The sequence below is a fragment of the Nuphar pumila genome, chromosome 12 (assembly GCF_984573655.1).
Source record: "Nuphar pumila chromosome 12, dmNupPumi1.hap1.1, whole genome shotgun sequence".
Classification (NCBI taxonomy): domain Eukaryota; kingdom Viridiplantae; phylum Streptophyta; class Magnoliopsida; order Nymphaeales; family Nymphaeaceae; genus Nuphar; species Nuphar pumila.
The window spans coordinates 13,026,923-13,050,806 of record NC_143260.1 but is presented as its reverse complement, the minus strand read 5'-3'; the positions used below and the strand labels follow the sequence as shown (position 1 = coordinate 13,050,806).

At 38.5% G+C, this 23,884-nt stretch overlaps 1 protein-coding gene across 1 annotated transcript in view; it reads left to right on the top strand.

Moving 5' to 3' along the window:
* The window catches only part of MEE18 (maternal effect embryo arrest 18), a 94,654-nt gene that overhangs the window by 14,188 nt on the left and 56,582 nt on the right, over positions 1–23,884 (top strand). Inside the window, exons 4-6 of the mRNA XM_089983032.1 lie at positions 2,022–2,118; positions 4,021–4,064; positions 15,305–15,461. Of these exons, the coding sequence (XP_089839158.1) occupies positions 2,022–2,118; positions 4,021–4,064; positions 15,305–15,461 (298 nt within the window). The remainder of the gene's footprint in view (positions 1–2,021; positions 2,119–4,020; positions 4,065–15,304; positions 15,462–23,884) is intronic.

The window sequence follows — 23,884 nt, the reverse complement described above, 5'->3', positions numbered from 1 at the left end:
TAGTTAGGATTAGGTTAGTTTATTTAACTAGGTTAGGTTTCTTTTTCTTTTTTAGTTTATTTTTGGACTTATTTGGCTTTATGCTTTTTTGACCAAAGTCAAAAAGCATAAACTAGAGAGAGCTGTTGGACTCCCAACAACTCTATTTAGAGCCGTTGGGAGCACAACACTCCCTCATTCCCTCTCCCCCTTGTATTATAAATATGGGGTGTTACCCCCTTGTAACTTACACTTTTGTAAAGCCCCCTTTTGGAACCCAAGATATTGAAGTTGATATTTTTTTACGTTTGTGCATTTGTATCCGTGCCTTTGTGCACTTGTGAGAGTTCTCCTTTTATGCCTTTGTGCACACTTTGTGTTTCTAGTATTGTATTTATACACAAAATCTCTTTTTATAGAGATTTTCACACTTCCTTCCTCTGTATCAAAAAATCTACATAATGCCACATTTTATTTATCTTATAAGCTTCATCAGATGTATTAATTAGCGCCTGCCTATTTTAAGAGGTGGAGTTGGGATCAAAAGATAAGCCCTCTTCTTATAATAAAGGTGATAATGAATCTTATAGTTCCATTTAACATAGTTTCAAGTTGGACTGCGTAGGAAAAAGTGAATGGTGTGGTCAACAAACTGCAGCTTTTTTCTTTGTGGAAGTTTTGCACATACCATGTGATTGGTTCTTCGGAAGAAAATAGTGTTCTATGCAGAAGGTGGACTGGATCCGGTTTCTTGATGGAGATATGTACCAGCTCATCCCCATTTAGTAGCTTTGACAAGACACAAGAGCATGATCTGTCTTTAGTGAAAATATAAGGTTTCTGAGCTTTAGGTCCATGAAATTAAAGTAAAGGAAAACCAAATTCAGGTGAATGTTTGGGTTGCAAACTGTTTATGCAATATTGTTCTTATTCATATTTTGCTTCGTTTCCTTTTACTGCTTACACCAGCTTTCCTTGTTTTGCATCAGTATGTCTTCCTTCTTTCCCTTCTAATGTTTGTAATCAGATCTTTGGAAAATATTTTATCTGAGGCCCTTTTTACCTCTCTTGACTGTTTTATGCCTATCATCCATTTAGCCAGTTACTATGGTTGGATTTGCTGCTGGAACATTACTTTTTTTGTAAGTATTCAGCTTTCATTTATTAGATTTTTGGTGTTTTTATGGGATGTCTTAAGTGTGACATCCAGTTCACTCTGTTGGGTTATAATGTCTTATGTTCAAATTCCAGTTTAGTCTGTTAGGAACTTGTCTTTAACTGCCTTCTAAAGGATCCCTGATTTCCTGTTGCTTATGCACTCGCTGTCATCAGCTATATGCCATTGCAGCTACCTGGCCATTTCTCCTCTCCTATTCCCTTCGTCTGTGGCAGTTTTGCAGCCTTATTCCTACTCTCTCTTTTGTTGATCTGTGACCCTCATTTCTCTTATGATGGCCGTGCCCGTTTTAGTTAATCATCAGCTGTGGGGATGATGGTTGTTACTGCTTCTTAAACTTCCGGGGATCTATCATCTGAAGAGTTAAGGCACATCTTAACATTCCTCTGCAAGTTATAAAAGGACCGATGATTGCTTGAGTTGACCGCATATGTGCAAGAACAATAAGGTGGTGTGCCTTAATAAGTGGTTCTGTTTAGATTTTACAAGAACAGTTCTTTTGCTCAGATTCGTGACATTTCGATGTTTTTTTAAATTCTTAAGAGGGCTGTGTTAGATGAACACATTCTTTGTTCATTGCAACAAACTTTTTCCTTTTTTCAGAAAGAAGCTACCAATGCTTGTATCTCTTACAATAAGGAACACTTTGGAGTTAATTTTTGCTAAGAAATGGGTCTTAGTTTTTGCTAAGAAGACACACCTTTATGCTTGTCCTTTTCTCCCCTTGACAATAAGGAACACCTTGGAGTTACTCTTGATCATGCTAAAAGGTGGACCATGTGTTACACTTTATATATCTTTGTGATAACAAATCACATTTTATGGGTTTATGTTGAATTTCCACTTATTCTAATTATTATGCCAGGTATGAAGTTGTTGAAGGTGACCATTTATTATGGACAGGTGTATCAAAACCTTACAGAGAAACAATACGTGCATTTCTTGTTTATTTTCAAAACCAGGTCAGATAACCTTCTTCTATACTTTCTCAGAACAAACTTGGCGAATTTTATATTCTAATGCTGCTCAGTATTAATTATGAGGTTAAGTATAAAATGCAAATAGATGCAAAAGCTTGATAAACAGAAGTAATTCTTTGTACTTCAATGCACTCGATGTTGGATGATTGCATGAATTTGGAGAAACAACTTTATTTTGTATTAAGGAAAAAGGGCATATATATTACTATAAATGTAAATATATTTTACATACATGTATTCATGTATGTCGGTTGGCAATTTCTTAAGAGAACAAAAATGAATCATTTTTATATTATTTTGTAGGAAAATTTCAGAAGTCTTGGCATAATATAGTTGAAAACTAGAAAAGATAAATAAAATTTCATTATCAATTCTTAACAAAAAAATTGCTAGAGCATACAAATAATGATTATAATAATTTTTAAACAATTTATAAATAAAAATACTGTATTTTGTGTAATAAATGATACTTTTTTAAAATACTATTTCTTATGAAAATTTTGATAATATTGTGGTTATGTTACGCTTGTTTGTGACTTTTTCTTATATATATATATATATATATATATATATATATATATATATATATATATATATATATAGAGAGAGAGAGAGAGAGAGAGAGAGAGAGAGAGATTATATAAATATGTGTGTGCATGCATGCATGTGTTTTTCCATATGTATGTGTGTGCACGTCTGTGCATGTGGCGTGTGTGTGCATGTATTTGTGGGTGCATACATACGTGCATGAGGACGTCTGTGCACACATACATACACGTGTATGTGTGTGTCTGTGTCACAGTGTAAGGGTGGACCGACCCGATTAGGACTCGACAAGCTGGACGAGACTCGTTGCCGCTGAGAGCCCGACCTGATTTTTGTTAGTCTCGGGTTATGAGATCTTACTGATAACAGCCTGACCCGCCCGATACAGGCCCATTGGGCTGGTCAGGTGGGCCAGCTCGAATTGGTGGATTAGAGATAGATAGATAGAAAGAGACGGGGAGGGAGGGGGTTTGGCTGACATGGGTCAGGCTGAGAGAGAGAGAGAGAGAGAGAGAGAGAGAGAGAGAGAGAGAGAGAGAGAGAGAGAGAGAGAGAGAGAGAGAGAGAGAGAGATAGAGACTCACCTCTTTCATGCCAGGCTGTCACATCATGACAATGCTGGACAGCCAGCTGGATTTACAGCCCATCATTCACTTCTGCAAACTAGTTGCCCAGTTCGGCTGCATGGGCTGGTAAATATAATAATTTTTAAACTTTTATTAAATGGGGTAGGAGGGCCCTACTGGGGCCGACACTTCTGCACGAGCCTGATCCCATAACATATCAGGTCGGGCTTGGCCCGATTTTTATCGGGCTGGGCTTTGAAGTACTTGCCCGAGCCCAACCCGTGGTGGGCGGGACACCCGAGAACCCAACGGGTACCTGACCTGATGTCCACCCCTATGTGTGTGCGTAAGCCTGCATCCTTTTGTGTGTGTCCTGGACTTCTGATCTATGTCTTTCTTTGTGTGTGTGTACTTGTTGTCGCACTTTACATAAATATATATGTACACGAAGAAATTACTGTATAAAAATGGAGAACTGTGATTAAGACATCATGTTAATTGAAAAGAAACTTGGTGTTGAATCTATTGGAGCCTTTTGATTTTTGGAGATATTGACATAATATATAAGTAAAATCCCATTCATAATAAACTCTTAAGGAAGCAGGCTATTTGGGTATTATCCTATCTTTTACATGCAAATGCACATGCAAAATTTTTACTTGCAAATTTGCAATTCTGTTTAATGTCAAGGTAAAACTTCATTCAAATCCACAAACTTTGGGAATATTGGAAGAATATGAAGCTTATAATATGGTTCTGTTTTATCGTGCAGATTCTCCAAAGGTCAAGTGAGGCATTTTGTTTCAGAAATGGAAGGTGCTTTATCATACAAGAAAATAGATGCTTGCTTAAAAATTTGTAACATATGCTACACACTTTTTTTTTATCATCCATAAGTGTTCTTTGAATCTTAATATCATGAGTCATGAGCGGTCTTGGGTGCCATGGTTTTAGGATGGACTAGCTCTAATTTTTCATAATTTTAATGTTTATTCTGTGCATTGGAAATTGGTGGTATTGTTATAATTTTTGGTATTACTTAATTGGTGCAATCACTGGAATATTATTGTTAACATGAAGTTACAAGTAAAGGCAAAACCCCATGTTGGATATTCTGCAGTCTTCCAGCACCAAACAGGGGTTCTTTCCTATTCTTTCTCAAGAAACACCATATTCCTTTTAATAGTGAATATGCAAATGTTTACCAGGTATGCAAGAGATTGTTGTTTCCTGTTTTTGTTTCTCTCTAATGTCATCTTCTCCAATCTTTGATATTCTTCATTTCGTCCTTGATTTTTTCTAATCATTCTTTCTCCATTCCATGTTCTTCGCTCATTCTTATATTACCTCTTAATCTTCCCCTTGTTTAACTAAGAGTTATCATTTAACTACCCAGCTACTGTGTCACATGGATACAGATGCGGGAACAGGACACGATGCAGATTCACTTGGGTACGATTTGACAAGTTTCAATAATTAGGATATGGGGACTGTCAGAACTTGCCTCAGGATTGGTGCCCTGTTGTTCACACGTGAGGAGAGAATAGAAGCAAGAGAATAGAATGGGGAAGAAACGTTGGGTCACAAATGCCTCTTAGATCACACCCAATATAATTATAAAGAATACTTTCTGATGTACAAAAATGCCCTTGAAACAATACAGCAATACTTTACATACCCATATAGGATAAATGACACAAATACACTTCAGCCTCTCTATATCGACTCTTCAAACATGCCCCCTCAAACAGTGCATGGGTTGGTCACAACCATGGACAATTTGCCTTTAAGATCTCCATGTCTTATATGAGAAAGAGGTTTGGTAAAAAGATGACAACTTGCTTATCTCCTTTGATGGAGAGAGGCTGAAATTGAATCTCTTGGCTCTCCACCTTCTCTCTCACAAAGTGCTGATCTAGTTTCACATGCTTCATTTTGTCACAATTGCAATGTCACTTTTGTTGTCATAAAATGGTAACGACCTACATGGAAAAATGAAGACAACATAGTAAGCAGATGACAAATCCATAGTACCTCTGCTGTCACTGCTGCCATAGCACGGTACTTGGCTTCTCCATATCCTGCATCTGAACGTTGAGTTAGAGAATCTCCTGCCCAATCTGCATCTGAATATGCTCATAAGGTCAATGAAACAGCTGAAGGTTTATGAGTATCTATTTTATAAACCAACCCATCCGTGATAGTTCCCTTGATGTATCTGAGAACTCTTTTGGCCGCCTTTTTATTGGAGCATGCATGTGCTGGGAAATCTGATTTATAGCAAAAACTAAATCTGGGCTGGTAAATGTCAAATACTGTAAGGCACCAACTAATCTTCGGAACAGCTGTGGCTCTTTAAGAACTTCATCTTGAGGATCACCATATAAAACCTTCATGTTCACTGCAACAAGTGTTGCAACTTGTTTGCAATCCACCATACTAAATCTATTGAATAATTCAAGAGCATACTTACTCTGTGTGAGGGTCATATGTTTTGATGTACAATCCACTTCTATCCCAAGAAAGTACCTCAAATTGACTAAATCTTTCATGTGAAATTTGGTGCTGAGCACTCTCTTCAACCTCACGATACAAGCCAAATTGCTGCCCATGGTGATAATATCATCAATATAAACTAGAACCAAAGTAATATGATCCTGATCATGATGGAGAAATAAGGAATAATCACATTGACTCCGAATAAATCCAAGGCTGCAAAGTGTATTGCTAAATGTCTAGAACCAGGCTCAATACACCTATTTTAACCCATACAGAGCCTTCTTCAGGCGAAGGACAATAGCTTAATGATTCCCTTTTGAATATCCCGGTGGATGCTCCATGTAGACTTCTTCGTAAAACACCCCATGAAGAAACACATTCTTCACATCCATCTGACTTAGCTCCCAATTCAATGTTGCTGCAAGAGAAAAAACTACACGAATAGTTTCCATTCAAACTACAATGTTGAAAGTCTCATCAAAATCAAGGCTATGCTCTTCAGTATAGCCTTTTGCTGCCAGACTTGCTTTATAGTGCTCTATGATTCCGTTTACCTTATACTTAATTTTATGTACCCAGTGGGGCGGGCAACCCACTACATTTTTTGCCAGACGTTCTTGGAACAACCTTCTAAGTATTGCACTCATGCAATGCTGAAATCTCCTCATTCATGGCTTCTACCCAACGCCGATTCTGATAGGCTTCGTGGTAAAATTTAGGCTAAGTAAAGTGTCAGTGTGACAGCCCAGCTATTGTTATTTCACAAATCTGACTGCATATTATACCTGATGCCTTTTTATATTTTTCCTTCTTTTCATTCAAGGAGGAACACATTATTTCTTTTCATCTGATGCCAATACATTATACATACACACACATGCATGCGCACATGCACCCCATTCTTAGAGCGACATATTCAAATATAGCAGATCTGATGTAAAATCAACAGTGGCCTCAGTTTGTAAAAAGAAACAAAAGGAGGCAAGTTCCTTCTACAATTTCTTTGATATTTGTTGTTTGCTGTCTCTCAATTGCTAGTAGATTTGTTGTTTCTTTATTCTTAATGCATACCTCTCAATTGCCAGTTGATTCATCATTTCTTCGCCAGCTTGTTTCATAAAAGCTGAATGATTCTGATTTTCTTGTCATATCACTCTTATTATGTGTCACGATGTCACAAGGCACGTGGATGGTTTATTCCAGTGCCTGTAGAATATATCTTACATGAAGAGAACAATTAAAAAGTGGTTGCGATTTCATTCATATTGGTTAAAATTCCAGTTTATGTGCCGTGAAGGTATAAAAAACTAGTTGCATACATCACCTCTAGATTAACTTAGGTGGTGTTAATTGCTACGTCAGATGATTCAATAGTGAAGCAATTGCAGGCTGATATGTAGGCATGTAAATGGTATTACTTGAAAACAATTTGTTGTATTGTCCTCAATTGACAATATGATTGCTATTGTTCCCTTACGACTTACATTGTAAAGTTGTGCTTAGAGTCTGTTTTGCTTTTGTTGAGTCTGATGTAAGCTGCCCGGTTCAGGTGAATCAATACCCCGAAGGGGCAACCCGTATGCTTGAACTGTAATCGCCCTCGGGCAAAATTGTGAATGAATTAAATGCGTTGAACTTTCTTTTGTTCACCCTTGTTGTGATTGCTTCTTGTGATTACAATTCTTCTCCCTTTATTCTCTCTTGCTCTCTTGCACTCTGATTACAAGCTTTTGCGACTGACAAGCGAGCTAACAAAGTAGGCTTGCGGCGGTAAGGAAGGACCGTCGCGCCATGCTGACCCATTGAAGGAAATAGGCCCTTGACAAGTGGTACCAGAGCGCGTTCTCGTGCTGGGGAAGGGACTCCGGAGTCAGTGTCGACAAACATGCCGACAAACTGCGATTTGTGAGCAAGACATCGTGGCGCCTTATCAAAATCTATGCAACACCAAAGGCAAGACAGTTGCCGAAGCTAAGGAGATGGGTTCACCTCGGGGCCAAGAAGAGATGGCTGCAAGTGTCAACAAGCTGGTGGAAGATGTGACTTCGCACGAGGAAGCGATTTCATGCGCAGCTGATTCATTCGGTGGACTGAATGATATGGTGGTGAGCCTGCAAGAGCAGGTGAACTTACAGATGGGGCAGATCACTTCGTTGACGACAACAACGATCGACTTGCAGACTGAAGTAGGGGAACTTCAGTTGAAAAACCACACATTGCAGCGGTCAGTGACCCTAAATGACAGAAATGGTGAGAGGCCATCAAAGATTGATGTGCCAAGACCTGCAAAGTTCAATGGTTCTCGAGACAGCAAGGCCATTGAGAACTTTTTGTTCAAAGTAGAAGACTACTTGAATATTCAAAATGTGACACTTGAAGATCTTAGGATCAATACTGCAACAACGTTACTGGATGAGGATGCTATCACTTGGTTGAGGCGGAAGCGCAATGACATGGAGAGGGGTCAATGCGTGATAGACACCTTTGATGACTTTAAAATGGAGCTGCGCAACTACTTCATGCTAAGGAATGCGCAGAGGCAGGCATATCAGAGAGTTCGTGAGCTTAAACATACTGGTTCATTGCAAGACTATGTTAGAACGTTTCAGATGCTCATGCTGAAGGTGTCTAACATGCCAAAAGATGACAAACTCAACTGGTTCATTGTGGGACTTCAACCATGGGCAACCTCCGTATTTTGGAAGATGCATATGTGCCAGCCGAGCGCTTAGTTGACACTCAGCGCAAGCCTTTCACCCCATCAACCAAAGTCGAGAAGAAGCCTGACCACGAAGGCAAGAAGGATGAGCGACACAATGATAAAGGTGAGGCGTTGACACGTCATCAATCCGACAAGAAACAAAACTACCCAAAGTATAACAACAACAACAAGGGTGCAGTTGTGACATGTTGGTTCTGTGGCGATAGGCACATCGCCAGACAATGCCCCAAGCACCTCTTGAAGGACGACGGGCAAACCAACGCAACACAGGAAGAATGCAGTGATACTGAATGCAGTGACACTGAGGCTATGCAACCGCGGATGGGAGCCATGCGGTCGATCAACGTAACTAGAAGTTGCGCAATTGAGAACATACATGTTAGCAAAGAACTGATGTATCTCGAAATCATTACGAATAGAAAATCTACTTCAACTATGGTAGACTTTGGGGCCACACACAACTTTGTCTCGCGGAAAGAGGCAGAGCGGTTTGGCTTGAAGCCCGGGCCAAAGTAGAGGACCATCAAAACGGTAAACTCTGAGGCCAAGGCCATCCTTGGTGAAGCAAGAGATGTGACTATCCAAGTGGGGAGTTGGGCCGACAAAACCAACTTTTTTGTGGTGCTTCTTGACGATTTCAAGATGATTCTGGGTATGGAGTTTCTGCGGAGCCAAAATATTATGATGCTGCCAAAGTTTAACACGTTGACGATTATGAGGCCAAACCTGTCCCACACGGTACAATGCCTTACGTAGAAAGGCAAGTCTTCAGTGTTATCGGCGATGCAACTGAAGAACGGTGTCAAGCATCGGGAACAAACATTCTTAGTTGCTATATGCAGAAGAAAAGGAGGTAAAAGCAGCAGTGCTGCCAACCCTAGCCCCACTGTTGGAGGAGTTTCAGGGGGTAATGCGTCCGGAATTGCCAAAACGTCTTCCACCAAGACGTGAGTCGACCACAAGATTGAGTTGACCCCGGGAGCGAAGTCTCCTGCAATGATTCCATACCGCATGACAACTCAATCTTCTGGTCGACTCACTCCTTGAGCGCAGCTACTATTGGCCGCAGATGAGGGACGATGTTGAGGGGTATGTGCAGACATGATCTGCCAGCAAGATAAAGGGGGCAAACTAGAAGGCTGCCGGTCTCTTTGAGCCTCTACCAATTCCAGAACGCCCTTGGGATAACATCTTCATGGACTTCATTGTTAGTCTGCCAAAGGTAGATGACCTCAGTTCTATTTTGGTTGTGGTGGATCGTTTATCATGGTATGCCACCTTCATCCCAACTTCTAAGGAGTGCCTTGGAGAGAAGACTGCAAAATTGTTCATAAAGCATGTAGTGAAACACTGGGGCATACCAAAGAACATTGTGAGTGACCGCGATGCTCGCTTCACGGGCAAGTTTTGGCGTGAAGTATTTCGGCTACTTGGCTCTGATTTGCTGTTTTCAACAAGCTTCCATCCGCAGACAAATGGGCAGACAACGCATCTACGAGATACTTGAACAATACCTTAGACATTTTGTTAGTGCCAATCAGAAAATTTGGGTGAAGCTCCTTGACGTGACACAGTTTTGTTACAACCTGCAGAAGAGCGAGTCTTCAGGCTACAACCCGTTTGAGATAGCCACGGGACAACAACCACTGACCCCACATACTCTTGCCGCATAAGAAAAAGGAAGGCCATGCTTCGCTTATCAGTTTGTTCGCGACTGACATGAGCATAATGAGTTGGCGAATGCATTCTTACACAAGGCGGCAAAGAGAATGAAGAAGTTGGCGGACAAGCATCGTCGGCCCGCTGGGTTCTAAGTTGGGGACTAAGTGTTGGTGAAGTTATATCCAGGGCGCACATGCATCTTCGGCGGACGGCATCGCAGATTGCTCAGAAAGTATGAAAGACCCTTCACCATCACAAAGAAGGGGGGCAAGCTGGCGTATAAGGTGGAGTTTTCCCTAGACTTCAAGGTGCACCCAATGTTCAACGTGTGCAACCTCAAGCAGTTCCATCCAGACGATGGAGATCCAGAATGCGGCGTGCCACAACGCGATCTGATCATGCAGAGGGCCCCGACAACACAACGGGCCGAGATGCGCCTCAGTAAGATCCTTCGTCACAAGGTCAACTACCTGGGTGAAGCGAAGAAATATCTAGTGTAGTGGGAGGAAACAACAGAACCAACGTGGGAGCCTGCATTCTGAATGAACAGTCGCTACCTGGTTGAAATCAGGGCTTACCATGAAACAGATGGCGCCGAGGACGATGCATGATTTGAAGGGGGAGCATGTTCCCTTACGACTTACATTGTAAAGTTGTGCTTAGAGTCTGACTTGCTTTTGTTGAGTCTGATGTAAGCTGCCCGGTTTAGGTGAATCAATACCCCGAAGGGGCAACCCGTATGCTTGAACTGTAATTGCCTTCGAGCAAAATTGTGAATGAATTAAATGCGTTGAACTTTCTTTTGTTCACCCTCATTGTGATTGCTTCTTGTGATTGCAATTCTTCTCCCTCTATTCTCTCTTGCTCTCTTGCACTCTGATTACTAGCTTTTGCGACTGACAAGCGAGCTAACAAAGTAGGCTTGCAGCAATAAGGAAGGACCGTCGCGTCACGCTGGCCCATTGAAGGAAATAGGCCCGTGACAGCTATAATGACATTCTTAAATGTTAATTGAGTGGGAGACATAGATTAAAGATGATCAATTTCTAAGCGTTTTGTGTAATTTGGAAGAAATCTGGTATTTTGCAGTAAGAAACAAAGGGCAGTCACTTGTTTGAGTACTAAGGTAGTGTCACGGGCTAAAATTTTTTGCGAGCTCGTGCCGCAGCAGTCTGGCCAGCCTAACGGCCAAAGGCCTCACACAAACTCTTTTTCGTGTGCCAAATTGTTCATTGGCACTATGCATCACCCCATGCATAACTGCTTAAGTGAAAGTATGGACTCATGCATTTCCCCATGCAAACTTCCTGGACCAAGCCACTCGCTCCGCACATCTTCTTTAAGCGCAACACCACCATGGATCAATGAATGCACGAAGGGGTCATTGTCCAAGTTCTAGGAGGGGGAGATGCTTGTGCCCTTCTGGACAACAACCAAAATCCAACATCGACGTTGCACCTCTAAGGTTGCGACGCATCCTCCTGAAAGCGTCACCCAAAAATGCCTTGCAGATATGTCAAGGGACGGGGGAAGGTTATTCCCATGACCGCTCAGTCTTGCGACCAATTGATAACTTATACGTCATAGCAAACAACACTACCCAGATTGCTCACTGATGCATAGGTATTCACTCGCCTAGCCTCGAGTCACCATACTCAGTTTAGAACACCTAATGTGATCCCTAAGAGAATTAGCCCTTACATACACACACTCCTTAGCGACCAAATGCTACACGTGGGACATCTAATCCAAGTAGATAGGTCCTTAACCAAATTTTCAAGGGCAATATCCTTTAACTCACTGCTGCTTAATCGAACAATGCTCCACGTTTGTGCTGCCACACACCATCACATCAACGACGATACCGTTGTCTATCACATGCCATGCTACAACCGCACGTCACCGATAGCCCAATGCATACCGCAGGTTACCACATTTGATGCATTTTTTACTCGGTAGAGCTCAACACCGCGCTTGTCGCATTCCAACAAGCTTGGTCTGAGACATTCTCCCCCACTCAAGCCATTATCGTCCTCGTCAATGTTGGTGTAGGTAAGAACAATCTTTCTTTTAAATTGCCAGTTTCCCTTCACACTTTATCTTTGGTTTTTCTTTACTTTATCCTTCTCAACTCGTATCTCAATCCGGAAAATCGAACCTTATGCCTAAGCACTCTTCATCAAGAGCGACAACCACGCTTCACCTTGCGCTGTCCTCAACTCAACGTGCGACAACCGAGCCTCACTCGCACTGCCTTCCACATCCACGAGCGATAATCAAGCTTCACCTCGCGCTGCCCTCAACACTACAAGCGACAATCGAGCTTCACCTCGCGCTGCCCTCAACATTTTAGTAATGCCGAACCTAAGGCGTGCTTCGCGCCCCCACAAAGATCAATCCAGTGCCTTTCCCAGGTACCTCGACTTCCAACTCATGGCACATCCTTTCCTAGTCTCAACTCGCCATCGTCACAACTGTGAACCTATACCTCGATACCACCTCAAGTCACTTTGACAATGGTACTTCGCTTCCTCAAGCAACCGAGCATTCTTCGCTCGTGGAACCTCAGTGTAGTCCCAAACTCATGCAGGTCATCTTGACCTGCACGACACATTCACCGTCTTCATGCTTATCATAGGCACTTCCAGTCCAACCAAAGGCACTCACAACCTATCAAAGGGGTACTTCAAACCTCGGGGCACCTTCCTGGCCCCAACCAAGGGCACTTTTGGCCCTGCGTAGACACTTCCATTCGTATCACATTGTTACTTTTATAAGTATTGTACGTATCGTTACTTTTGGGTTTTGCAATATGATACACACTTGTATCGTGATACGAGTTTGTATCGAACCCATATCGGGTGTATCATAAAATACACCCCTGTATCGTGCCGTATCGTACGATAAAGAGTGTATCGTACGATACACCTTCAGTGCACTTTAAAAAGGTAGAAAGTTTCTTTTTTTTCATTTTGGAGTTTAAATACCTTTTGAGGGTCGACTTCTCCATGCATTTTCACCCAAGGAAGTGGGTTAAGGTAAAAAAATGCATTTTCATAAAATTTTCACTCAATAAAATGGGTTAAGGTAAAAAATCTTTATTATGAGTAAAATTACAAAGCTACTCTCCAATTTTTTTTTGCCTCGGGGAGTTGGCCAGCTTACCGAGAAGTTGGATCTGTGAAAATTAAAGATTTATATCAAGGTAGAAATCAGGCTCTACACTCTTCCAATAAAGATGGCATAAGATGATCTGACATAGCAATGACACACTCAAGTAATGAGTAGAAACCGATTGAAAATCAAGTGCAACTATTGCCATAATATTTTTGTTTATGTAATATGAAAGTACGAGTCTTGTGGCATGTTCTTAATTGCAAGATATTTAATATTTTACATTGTTCTTGTGAGATATGCATGCAATATTATCTATGATTCTATATTAGTTGATGTTTGATGATGTCTTATGCATCTCATAGAGACAAATGCTTCATGTGTGATTTTATGGTTGTATTTTGTGCAATTCATCATTGTTTCATGTGATGATTTTTTTTTTAGGATTTTTGCAATTTTTTTTGATGTTTTAGATATTTTGAAAATTTTTATTAAAAATTTACGATACAATACGGTGTTACTTTGGGTCCGACTGATACAGGTAACGATTCAATACTTACAAAACTTTGAACCATTGTTGCCAGAATGGGAATCGAAAATACGAAGCGGGACAAGAATCAGGGGATCAGTCAATCCAATTTTTTGGAGGATTGGGGAGGCGGGAAGCAAATAGGAAGCAGTAGTTGGGAGAATAGTTCAGGAAGTGGTATAAGAAATTATGAGAAATAATGATAAACTAATGGATGTAAGAAGACAACTTTTAAAAAATGAAGTTCTTTGAAGAAAAAAGAAGTATGTCAAAATGCATAAGAAATAATATCCACAATTGACAATTATATCATCTTACTAGAAAACTACCTAAGATCATTTAATAGAATAATTAAATGGCACGTACAATCAATAAAAATGCAAAACCTTTAAAACTACAAGTTCACAAGTTTATTTGGGTGTTTGGATACAAAGCTTTGAAATACTAAAAAATTTGTGCAGCAATTGATGTGCAACTCGTCACCCATATTACAATTCTAAAAAGCTTCAACTAAGCCTAATAATATAATAAACTATCATATGATACCTTTAAACAATAAGAAATTTACACGAGTGCTCAATGTATTATATATATATATATATTAACAAAACATCTAACATATAGCTAATTCTATATTTCTAACGATTTCATATTAATGTAGGTATGAATATAGTAATTGTAATATAATAAAGTTGTGTATAAGATACATAAAAGCTACTCAGGTCCTGTGCAAAAAGTAATACAAATTAGGCTGATAAGCTATTTCTCATCTGTTCAAGAATTCAGCATTTTGAAGTCTTAAACAGATTTAGATATATTAAGAAACAGAGAACAAACAATTGCAATTAAGAGATTACAACAGTCCAACATGCATATAGAAAAACATATCAAATTAGATATGGTAATTCAAAAAAATTAAAAAGGAACTGTTTTTGCAATCGAAACAATAAGACTAAAGTCAACAGTCATGTGCATTTTTTATTCTATGTCCTATGTAAATCTGTGCATCTTTTGAGATGAACAAGATAAAAGAGAGGCCTGTGGCTGCATTGTATAAATTCATGAAAAAAGGTGAAGAACTAGAATTCCTATATATGAGGAATTGAATTCCTCAACTTGGGAATTGGAATTCCAATGAAAATGAAAACTCAACCATGGGAATTGGCGATTCCCATCTTATTGTAGTGCTTCAAGTAACTATGGTTTGAACCGGACTCCTTCAACGGATAATATCATGGAATGTGGAGGCTGCTTAATTTTTCCTTGGAGGAGACTTCACATTCTATTGGATTTTTGCATTACCGTTATGTTCTGTACTTATTTTGGATTTAGTGGCACAAGATATGCTAGTTAAATTTGTTTACCTTGGATTTTGATTAAAGTACATATGAAAATGCTGTATTTTGTTCGTTCTTAATTGTTGTGGTTGTTGTTATATGCTTTTAGAGAGCCTTCGTTAGCTTTATTTATAATAGCATATGTTTTTTCTTCTATATCTGCTGCTTGCTAACCTAACAATTTTCTTTGTAGCATTGGGAATTTTTTCTTTGCTGGAGCACGGATATTCTTTCAATCCTTAGATGCTGCAATATTTTTATTTTCACGCGTCTCACATATTCCCACGGAAAGCCTTGTTCTTCCTGTGATAACTACCAATGATCGACTTACCTTGGGCTGTGAATTATGGGTATGCCTAATTTTTATTTTACATTTTAGTTTATATTCTATGGAAAGAGGGATGCTGTGTCCTATCTTCAGCATTCCCCTTCTTGCTAGATGATCGAGTCAAGTTCATACGACTGAACTATTATAGGATCTCTGTCGAATAGGTTACTTGATTTGTCAATACTCTTGTACTATCAGTGGCCTATATGAACGTATACATAACCTGAGTTTGCATGGGTCAGTATTGCACAATGTACATCTGTATTTGCATTTCAACTAATATCAAACAAGGGAAACATTTAAGATGAGTAAAAGAACGATATCTTCTGCTTTCATGCCGAAATTTTATCTATGGCCTGAAAAAGAACTGCAAAGAATATGTTTAGTCATGAAAATAGCATGTGGCATGATCAAGCATCTTGCGTTAAGGAGTTTCCAAGAACAAAGTATTAGTCTTCAACATTACTTAGGCTTGACCGGAGTTGTTAGTAGGGGAAGCGGGAGTGGGAAGCGATTCGAGAAGCAGAAGTGGGAAGCGAGGCACTTTAAAATTTCAAGGAGAAGGAATCGAGAAGCAGAAAGTGGAAAACGACTTAGAAGAGAACCTGAACTCATCTCGAAAGCGACTTAGGAAGCGAACTGGAAGGGAACAAGGATTCAATGGTACGAAGAGGGAAGCAATAGGAATCGAAAGAGAAGCGAATAGGAATCTAAAGATAAGCAAAACTGTATATTTTTCTAATTTATCAAAATATAAGATTTATATTATCATTGACAAAATAAAACATAACTAGATAACATTAAAGTTGATCTATTAATCTCAAAACTGAATCCATGTGCTCTAAACAAATATACCAGTAATAAAAAACATGAAGAAATACAAACAAGGTAATCTAGAGTGTCAAAAATCACTGAAAAATTTGTGTCCTATGAGTCTTTTTCACCTAAGTATCAAGCCTACATTGCATTAATACATTCCTACATAGAACCTTCCAACTATGCTGAAGCAAAGGAACATCCTGAGTGGGTAGAAGCTATGGGAGTGAAATTAGATGCCTTAAAAAAGGCGAATACTTGGACTATTCAAGATATTTCCTCAAGAAAGAAGCTTATAGGCTCTCGATGGGTGTATAAAGTTAAAACTAAGAGTGACGAAACTCTTGAAAGGTACAAAACGAGATTAGTTGCTAAGAGATATTTTCTAGAATATGAAATAGACTATAAAGAAACCTTTGCTCCAGTTGCTAGAATGACCACAATTAGGACTTTAGTAGCTCTTGCATCCATAAAGAAATTGCCTATATATCAAATGAATGTTAAAAATGCATTTATCAATGAAAGTTTGGCTGAAAAAGTTTATATGGAACCACCACTTGGCATAATTATCCCTAAAGGAAAAGATCTTCGTTTAGATAAGATCCTGTATGATCTTAAACAAGCACCAAAGACTTGGTATGACAAGTTTAGTCAAGTTATGCTTGAATTTAGATTTCAATCTTGTCTGACCAACACAACTTTGTTTATTAAGATTTCTGATGCAGATATTATTATTCTTCTCCTCTACGTGGACGATATGATTATCACTCGAAGTGATAAACAGAGAATTGAAAACATTAAAAGGCTTCTCAAAACACATTTTGAAATGATTTATTTGGGTTTTTAAATTTTTTTTCTAGGTATAAAAGTTGCTTATTCTTCTAGAAGTTATCTGCTGACTCAATTTAAGTTTGACAAGTCTGATATATCAGATGATAAGAATGTCAAAATAAAGATTGATGATGGAGAACCACTTGAAAATCCATCACCTTACAGACAACTTGTCGGGGCACTGTCACATCTCTCAATTACGAGACTTGACATTGCGCATGCAGTTCACACAACAAGCCAATTTCAGCATGCTCCTACCGCTGTTCATATGAGAGCTGTTTTGCACATTATTAGATATATTAAAACTTTTATTTTTTGAGGACTTTTCTTGTCTGCTTCTTCATACTTAGATTTAATTGCTTATACTGATGCTGACTGGGGAGGCGACCCAAATAACTAACACACAACTACTGGTTTTTTTATATTTTGAGGTGAATTTTTGATTTCTTAAAGGTGCAAGAAGCAACAAAAAGTCTCTCTCATCAACTGAAGCAGAATACAGAGCAATGACTACAACCACTATGGAAGTGGTCTGGTTAAGGAGATTGCTGGGTAACATGGGTGTTCAGAGTAAAAGAGCATCACGGCTATGCTGTGACAACAAATGTTCCATTTATATTGCCAGCAACCGGACCTTCTACTAACAAACCAAACTGTGATGCCTCAAAATTTAAAACTCGAAATTTTATAAAAAGTTTTGAAATTTTTTATTTTTAAATATTGGTAGCAGAAAATGATTTAATATTGAGTCCGGTTTTGAAAATTTCAAGCGAGCCACAGGGGTGAAATAAAACAAAGCTATTATTAGAGTGAAAACCAAAATATTATTTACATCATTTTTTGACAAAACGTACATATAGTTCAAAACTTAAGAATACAAAATATTATGAACAAAAGTCCCAAGCTGGTCTCTGAATCATCTAGAGAGTACTGGTTTCTTGATGCTGCTCCTGCCCTGCTGCATTCACTGACATGTACTTGAACAAAAACTCATTAAAGGGTCACACTTCTGACAGTCTGGTAAGTCTATACTAATTTCGGTAATTCAGAATATTAAACATATTCAGTCAATTCAGATAAATCATTTTTACTAAAAAGTAAGACAAAATATAGAACAAAACTGTTTACGTGATTATGGCATAGTTTCATTTCAAACCCTGATTAAAAAGGGTCTTTGTTTCGATAATTAACCATCTATCCTGGTACATGGGGGAATACCATTGCGAACAGTCGAGGCATTTCAGGGTGTATTATTCTCAGATGTTTTAATCTCGAGTACTTGACTGTAGTATACCCAAAGCGGGCGGTCCATGAACGGGAGAATTACTGGTAAGGCATAATAGAAAGTAGGATGCATCCTGTACTACTGCAGTAGTTGGGGATTTATCATTTGGGACACATGGATAGCTCTGACCTCCGTAGACCTACGAGTGAGTAGAGACCACTGGGACGCCTCACTTTCTAAAATTAGAACAGAATAACTCGAGGTTGTGCCATCTACCTTCTCAAAGGTAGAGATTAGAACAGAATGGGTCAGAAGGGTTATCTTTATTATAGAGATTAATTTAAGTGCCTTATACTGTGTAGGCGAGAATGGGGGGTTCAGTAATCCACATACTCATTTTTTGAGTAATAACTAGAGTCTTGTATGTGTACCCGACCCAATCAGTACTTGCTCTGTATATACAAGCATTTTGCCAACATGGCAGATCAATATCTTAAGTTTTGTGTGTAGGCATGTTTTATTTATCAGATTGTGCTTTGTTTCGCACTTTGTGAGTTAATTTATTTCAAGCTCGTACACGAGCCAATCTCAAAACGAAAGTATGCCCTACACACTACTGTGTACCGAAAAGGTCTCTAGAACCTTGTCTTTTGGGCTGCAACCATTTACTTTTTCTTTTTTATTGGTAGTGGATTATTCTATTGTCAGTAGGGTCCTCTCAACCCAGAGCTCTATTCTTGAACTAAGCAGGGATGCATGTCGTTCTATGCATGCTTTCAATATTTTATCTTCGCATAGCGGAATATAAGCGAAAAGTATTATTTTATTCAAAATATATGCATGCATCTTTATAATATTTTATTCAGAGTATGATGCGTACTAAAAACTACTATTTTATTATTTTATTTGAGATATACTCATTTTCCTTTAAGTATGGTACGTAAAAAAACTATTGTTTTATTTGAAGTATGATTATTTTATTTCAAGTAGGATACACACCAAAACTTATTATTTTATTTGAAATATATTTGTTTTATTCAAAATATGACATATCAAAACTACTTTATTCGAAATCCAATGCACATATATATATATATATATTATATTCATAAGAATACGTCATGCGTAACAATTTGAATATAAGCGAACATGTATGCTTTCAAAATATATTTAAATATTTAGAATCCACACGCATTTGGATAGAGCTTACCTCGTAAATAAAATTGGTAAGAGACGGAAAAATTGCCAAAAGTCCCGGGGGAATTTTTCCTCCAAGTTGAACTTTCGATGTGTGAGAAAGGGGTGAACCACTTTGGCGGAACTTAGTTAAGTTGAGGCGGCAATGATAGCAACCAAATCGGGTTGATTTTCTCGAAGGAACCAGTAAGAGAACCAGAAAATGCAAAAGACCAGGTTAAGGATTGAACTGGGTATAGGAAGAGAAAAGCGGGTTGGTGCAAGGGCTGAAAGTTGCAGGGCTAAGGGGTGCAACCACCAAAATGAAGAAAAAAATAGAGGGTGGTGAGGATGGTGGAGGAGGAGAGGGAGTGAGGTAGGGAGGAATAGAAGATGTGTTCAAGGGGAGGGGGGGCACTAGAGCCCTATTTATAAGGGAGAAGGGATGCCTTGGCAACACCAAGTCATCCACGTGGATGGCCCTTCTTTAACAAGTGTTGAATCTATTTAACACTTGTTAAAGTTGGCCAAAACCATGGGAGAAAAAAGTGGGTGCCCCATGTTCTAGCTTAAATGAGCCTTGGGTTGGATCAATTGTGATCGAACCCTGGTTCCAAGGCCCTGCCAGTCCAGCCAACTGAACTTGACTGGTTGTCTATTAGTTACATTAACTAAGTTTATTGAGTTAATATAACTAGACCTAATTATATTATATACATATATGTGTATATACATATATATATTGCTTATATACACATTAAATAAGGGTTGACTAGACTTAGTCAACGGCTGGGTGGATGGGTATAACCTTCCAGCGACATTTATAAAATGACTATTTTTCCCTTGAAACTTGCCGAGCATGTTTCAAATGCGTTTTAACTTCGATTTTGATGAAATCAAAACCGTTCTTGAATTTTTGATACGAATGCAACCCAGTGTTCAAAACTCATAAAATCGACCTTCAAAATTATGATTTTGCCCTTAAGGTTGTCGGGCATGTTTTGCGAGCTTATGAGCGCCATTTTCGACAAAATCACTTGCGTTCTTTTCAGAATCTCAGTGCGGTCACAACCGTGTATTCAATAATCATAAAATAGGTTGCAAAAAATATTCATTACCTTAGATATTTTATATTCAAACAAAAATCTCTGAAAAATTGTCAGGTATTACACAAATACATTGAGATGAATTGTCACTATGCACGAGAGGAATTCCTACACGGCACTATTCATTTTCCCTATGTTACGTCAGAATATCAATTGGCAGATTTCTTCACCAAACCACTCGCGGCTCCTAGATTTCACTTTCTCTTAGACAAACTTTTGGTTATTCAACCGTAAGTTTGAGGGGGAGTACTAAAAATATAAATATATAACATATGTATATTTATGAATAACTAACTTAGTAACTAGGTTTACCTTTTTTTATTTTTTAGTTTGTATTGAACTAATCAAAATATTGACCAGTCAATACAAAGAGTCGTTGGGAGCCCAACAACTCTCTATATGTTCCCTTCTTTTGTGTATAAATATGGGCATAACCCCCACTCAATGTATCACTTTTAGTGTGGATTACAATCAATAAATTTATTATTTTTCTTTTGTTCTTGAACCCATTTAGTGGGTATTTGTGTGTGAACCCTTTTTGTGGTTCTTTTTAGTGTTCATTTAGATATTTTTAGTGAAACTCTTTGAGTGCCCATTGTTGGTGATTTAGTGAACATCTTTGAATGGACTCACTTTCTTACACTAGCTTCCGTTAGAAGTTGACTTGTATATCAAATGAATGTTAAAAATGCGTTTTTGAATGAAAAATTAAAAGAAGTCTATATGGATCCATCCCTTGGCCTTGAGGTTTCACGTGGACACGTTCTCTACTTAAAGAAAGCTTTGTATAGCTTAAAACAGACTCCCAAAGCTTGGTATGATAAGTTCAGTAATGTCTTGATTAAGACTGAATATAAATCGTGTTATACTGATATTGCTTTATTTGTTAAGACATCTGATGCAGGTATAGTCATTTTACTGTTGTATGTAGATGACATGATCATTATTGACGGAGATAAACAAGGAGTTAACCGTATTAAAAAAGTTCTTGAAACTAATTTTGAAATGATTGATCTTGGATTTCTTATATATTTTTTTGATATTGAGGTAGCATATTCGCATTGTGGGTATCTACTAAATATAAACTTGCCACTAAGTTTATTGACAAGTCTGGTATTACTGATGAGAAAAGAGTGAACACTTCAGAAATAATCAATGCAAAAATGAAGATCGATGATGAAACACCTCTAGATGATTCTACTCTATATTATATGATTGAGGCTGTTACATACCTATCCAGCACTAGACCTGATATTGCTCATGTAGTTCATATTGCGAGCCAATTTCAACATTCACCAACTACTGTGTATATGAGTGTTGTTGTGAGAATAGTTAGATAAATTCAAAAAATTGTTTCAAAAAACCTTTTTTTGTCTTCCTTACTTGATTTAGTAGCTTACCCTGACTTTGATTGGAGAGGAGATCCTAATGATCGTTGCTCAATTACTGGTTTTTGTGTATTTTTAGGTAACTCCCTCGTATCTTGGAAATGCAAAAAGCAACAAAAGATTTATCTTTCATCAACCGAAGCATAGTACCGAGTCATGACCACTACTACATATGGAGTTGTTTGGTTGAGGCGGCCCCTTGAAGATATAGGGGTGCATCTTATAACACTCTCAAAACATTGATGCGACAACAAGAACACAATTTACATTGCTGACAACCACACGTTCTATGAAAGAACTAAGCACATTGAGATGGATTGCCACTATATTTGTTAAGAATATTTGAAGAGGTCTATATCATTGCCTTATGTTACATCTGAGTAAAAACTGACAAAATTCTTCATCAAGACACTTCCCTCCTCTAGGTTCCACTTTTTTTTTGACAAACTTTCAGTGATCTGATCGTAAGTTTGAGGGGGAGTGTTAAAGTATGTTGTGTCTCTCTCTCTCTCTATATATATGTACACACACGTTATATATATATTGTTGAGATTAAGAGGTTTTAAGTTTAAGTTTTCTTAGATTAGAGGTTATTTGATATTTTAATTTAATGAGGGACTTATATGTAATTTCTCCTTTTGGCCTCTCTCTATTTAACATAGAGATTAGCCCTAATAACAGTTAACATGTTCTCTTATTTTTGCAGCCGTCTCTCTCTCTTTCTCTCTCTACCTAGGTGTCTGCGCATCTCATCTACCTTCTACATGGTATCAGAGCCATTGATCTCGGGAGCGTGATCAATAGTGATTGATCTACACCAACAAAAAAAAATATTGAAATCAGGTTTGCTGTTTTTTTTTCTGTGTAAGATCTGATAACAGATCTGGGATTTGACCAAGGTCATGACCCAGATCTGTCATCAGATCTAAGGGAGCAGATGTGGATGCGTGTCTTTGGTCTGGTAGCCGTAACCCTTGAGCTCCTCAGTTTTGGATTTTTTTTTTCTGTCGTGATTTCCTGTTGTTTGGGAGCAACGACCATCTCATTTCCTGTGCTGTTGCTTGTGATCGAGATATGACTGATTTGTTTAACCGTGCCCTGAAGAACTGATATTCTTGTTGGCTATCGAGCTTTATATGTCTGGGAGTAGCAACTGTCGTGATTCCTTTTCTGCGTCTGCATATTATCGTTGGTCGTGATTCCCTGGATTTTAGTTGGTTTTTTTATTTCAGAATATGGATTTCATCAGTCGTGATTCCTTGCTGTGTCGTGGTTTTTTTACATGCGTGCTGTGAAAGAAGCATGTTAGTATCAGTTGTCTTTCTGTCGTGGAAACAACAGACGTGATTCCCTGCTGTGTTGGAAAATATCCCTGTTTGTGGGCTGCTGTTCTTTACTGTCGCGGGATTCCGTGTTGGGTACAGTTGCTGGTTGTCATATTGGCTGATGCGTGATGGTAATACACGCTATTCCCTATGTCGCTTGAAGTCTGTCCAGATTCTATCTCTGGTGTGGAAAACTGTGTAGTCATGGACTTTCCTGATGCGTGATTATAAAACTTGTTGTTGAGTGAATCTGATTTTTTTGTTGCAGCTGAAATAGAATTAAATCTTCAGTATGGCTGAAACTTCGAAATGTGATTCCAAAATTGAACATATTGGGTAGTATAAGGCTTTTGCCAATCCCTTCTCGTACGACTCTTCTGTAAGGTTGAATGAAACTAACTATGCCAGGTGGTCCAGAACTTTTATGATGTCGATATCTGGACATCGTAGAAAACATATTTTGTTGGAAGACGAACTCACGGAAAAAGTGGGAAAATATATTACTTAGGATGAAGATAATGACATAGTTATGTCATGGATCATGAACAATGTCGAACCCCATATTGCAGATGGTTTAA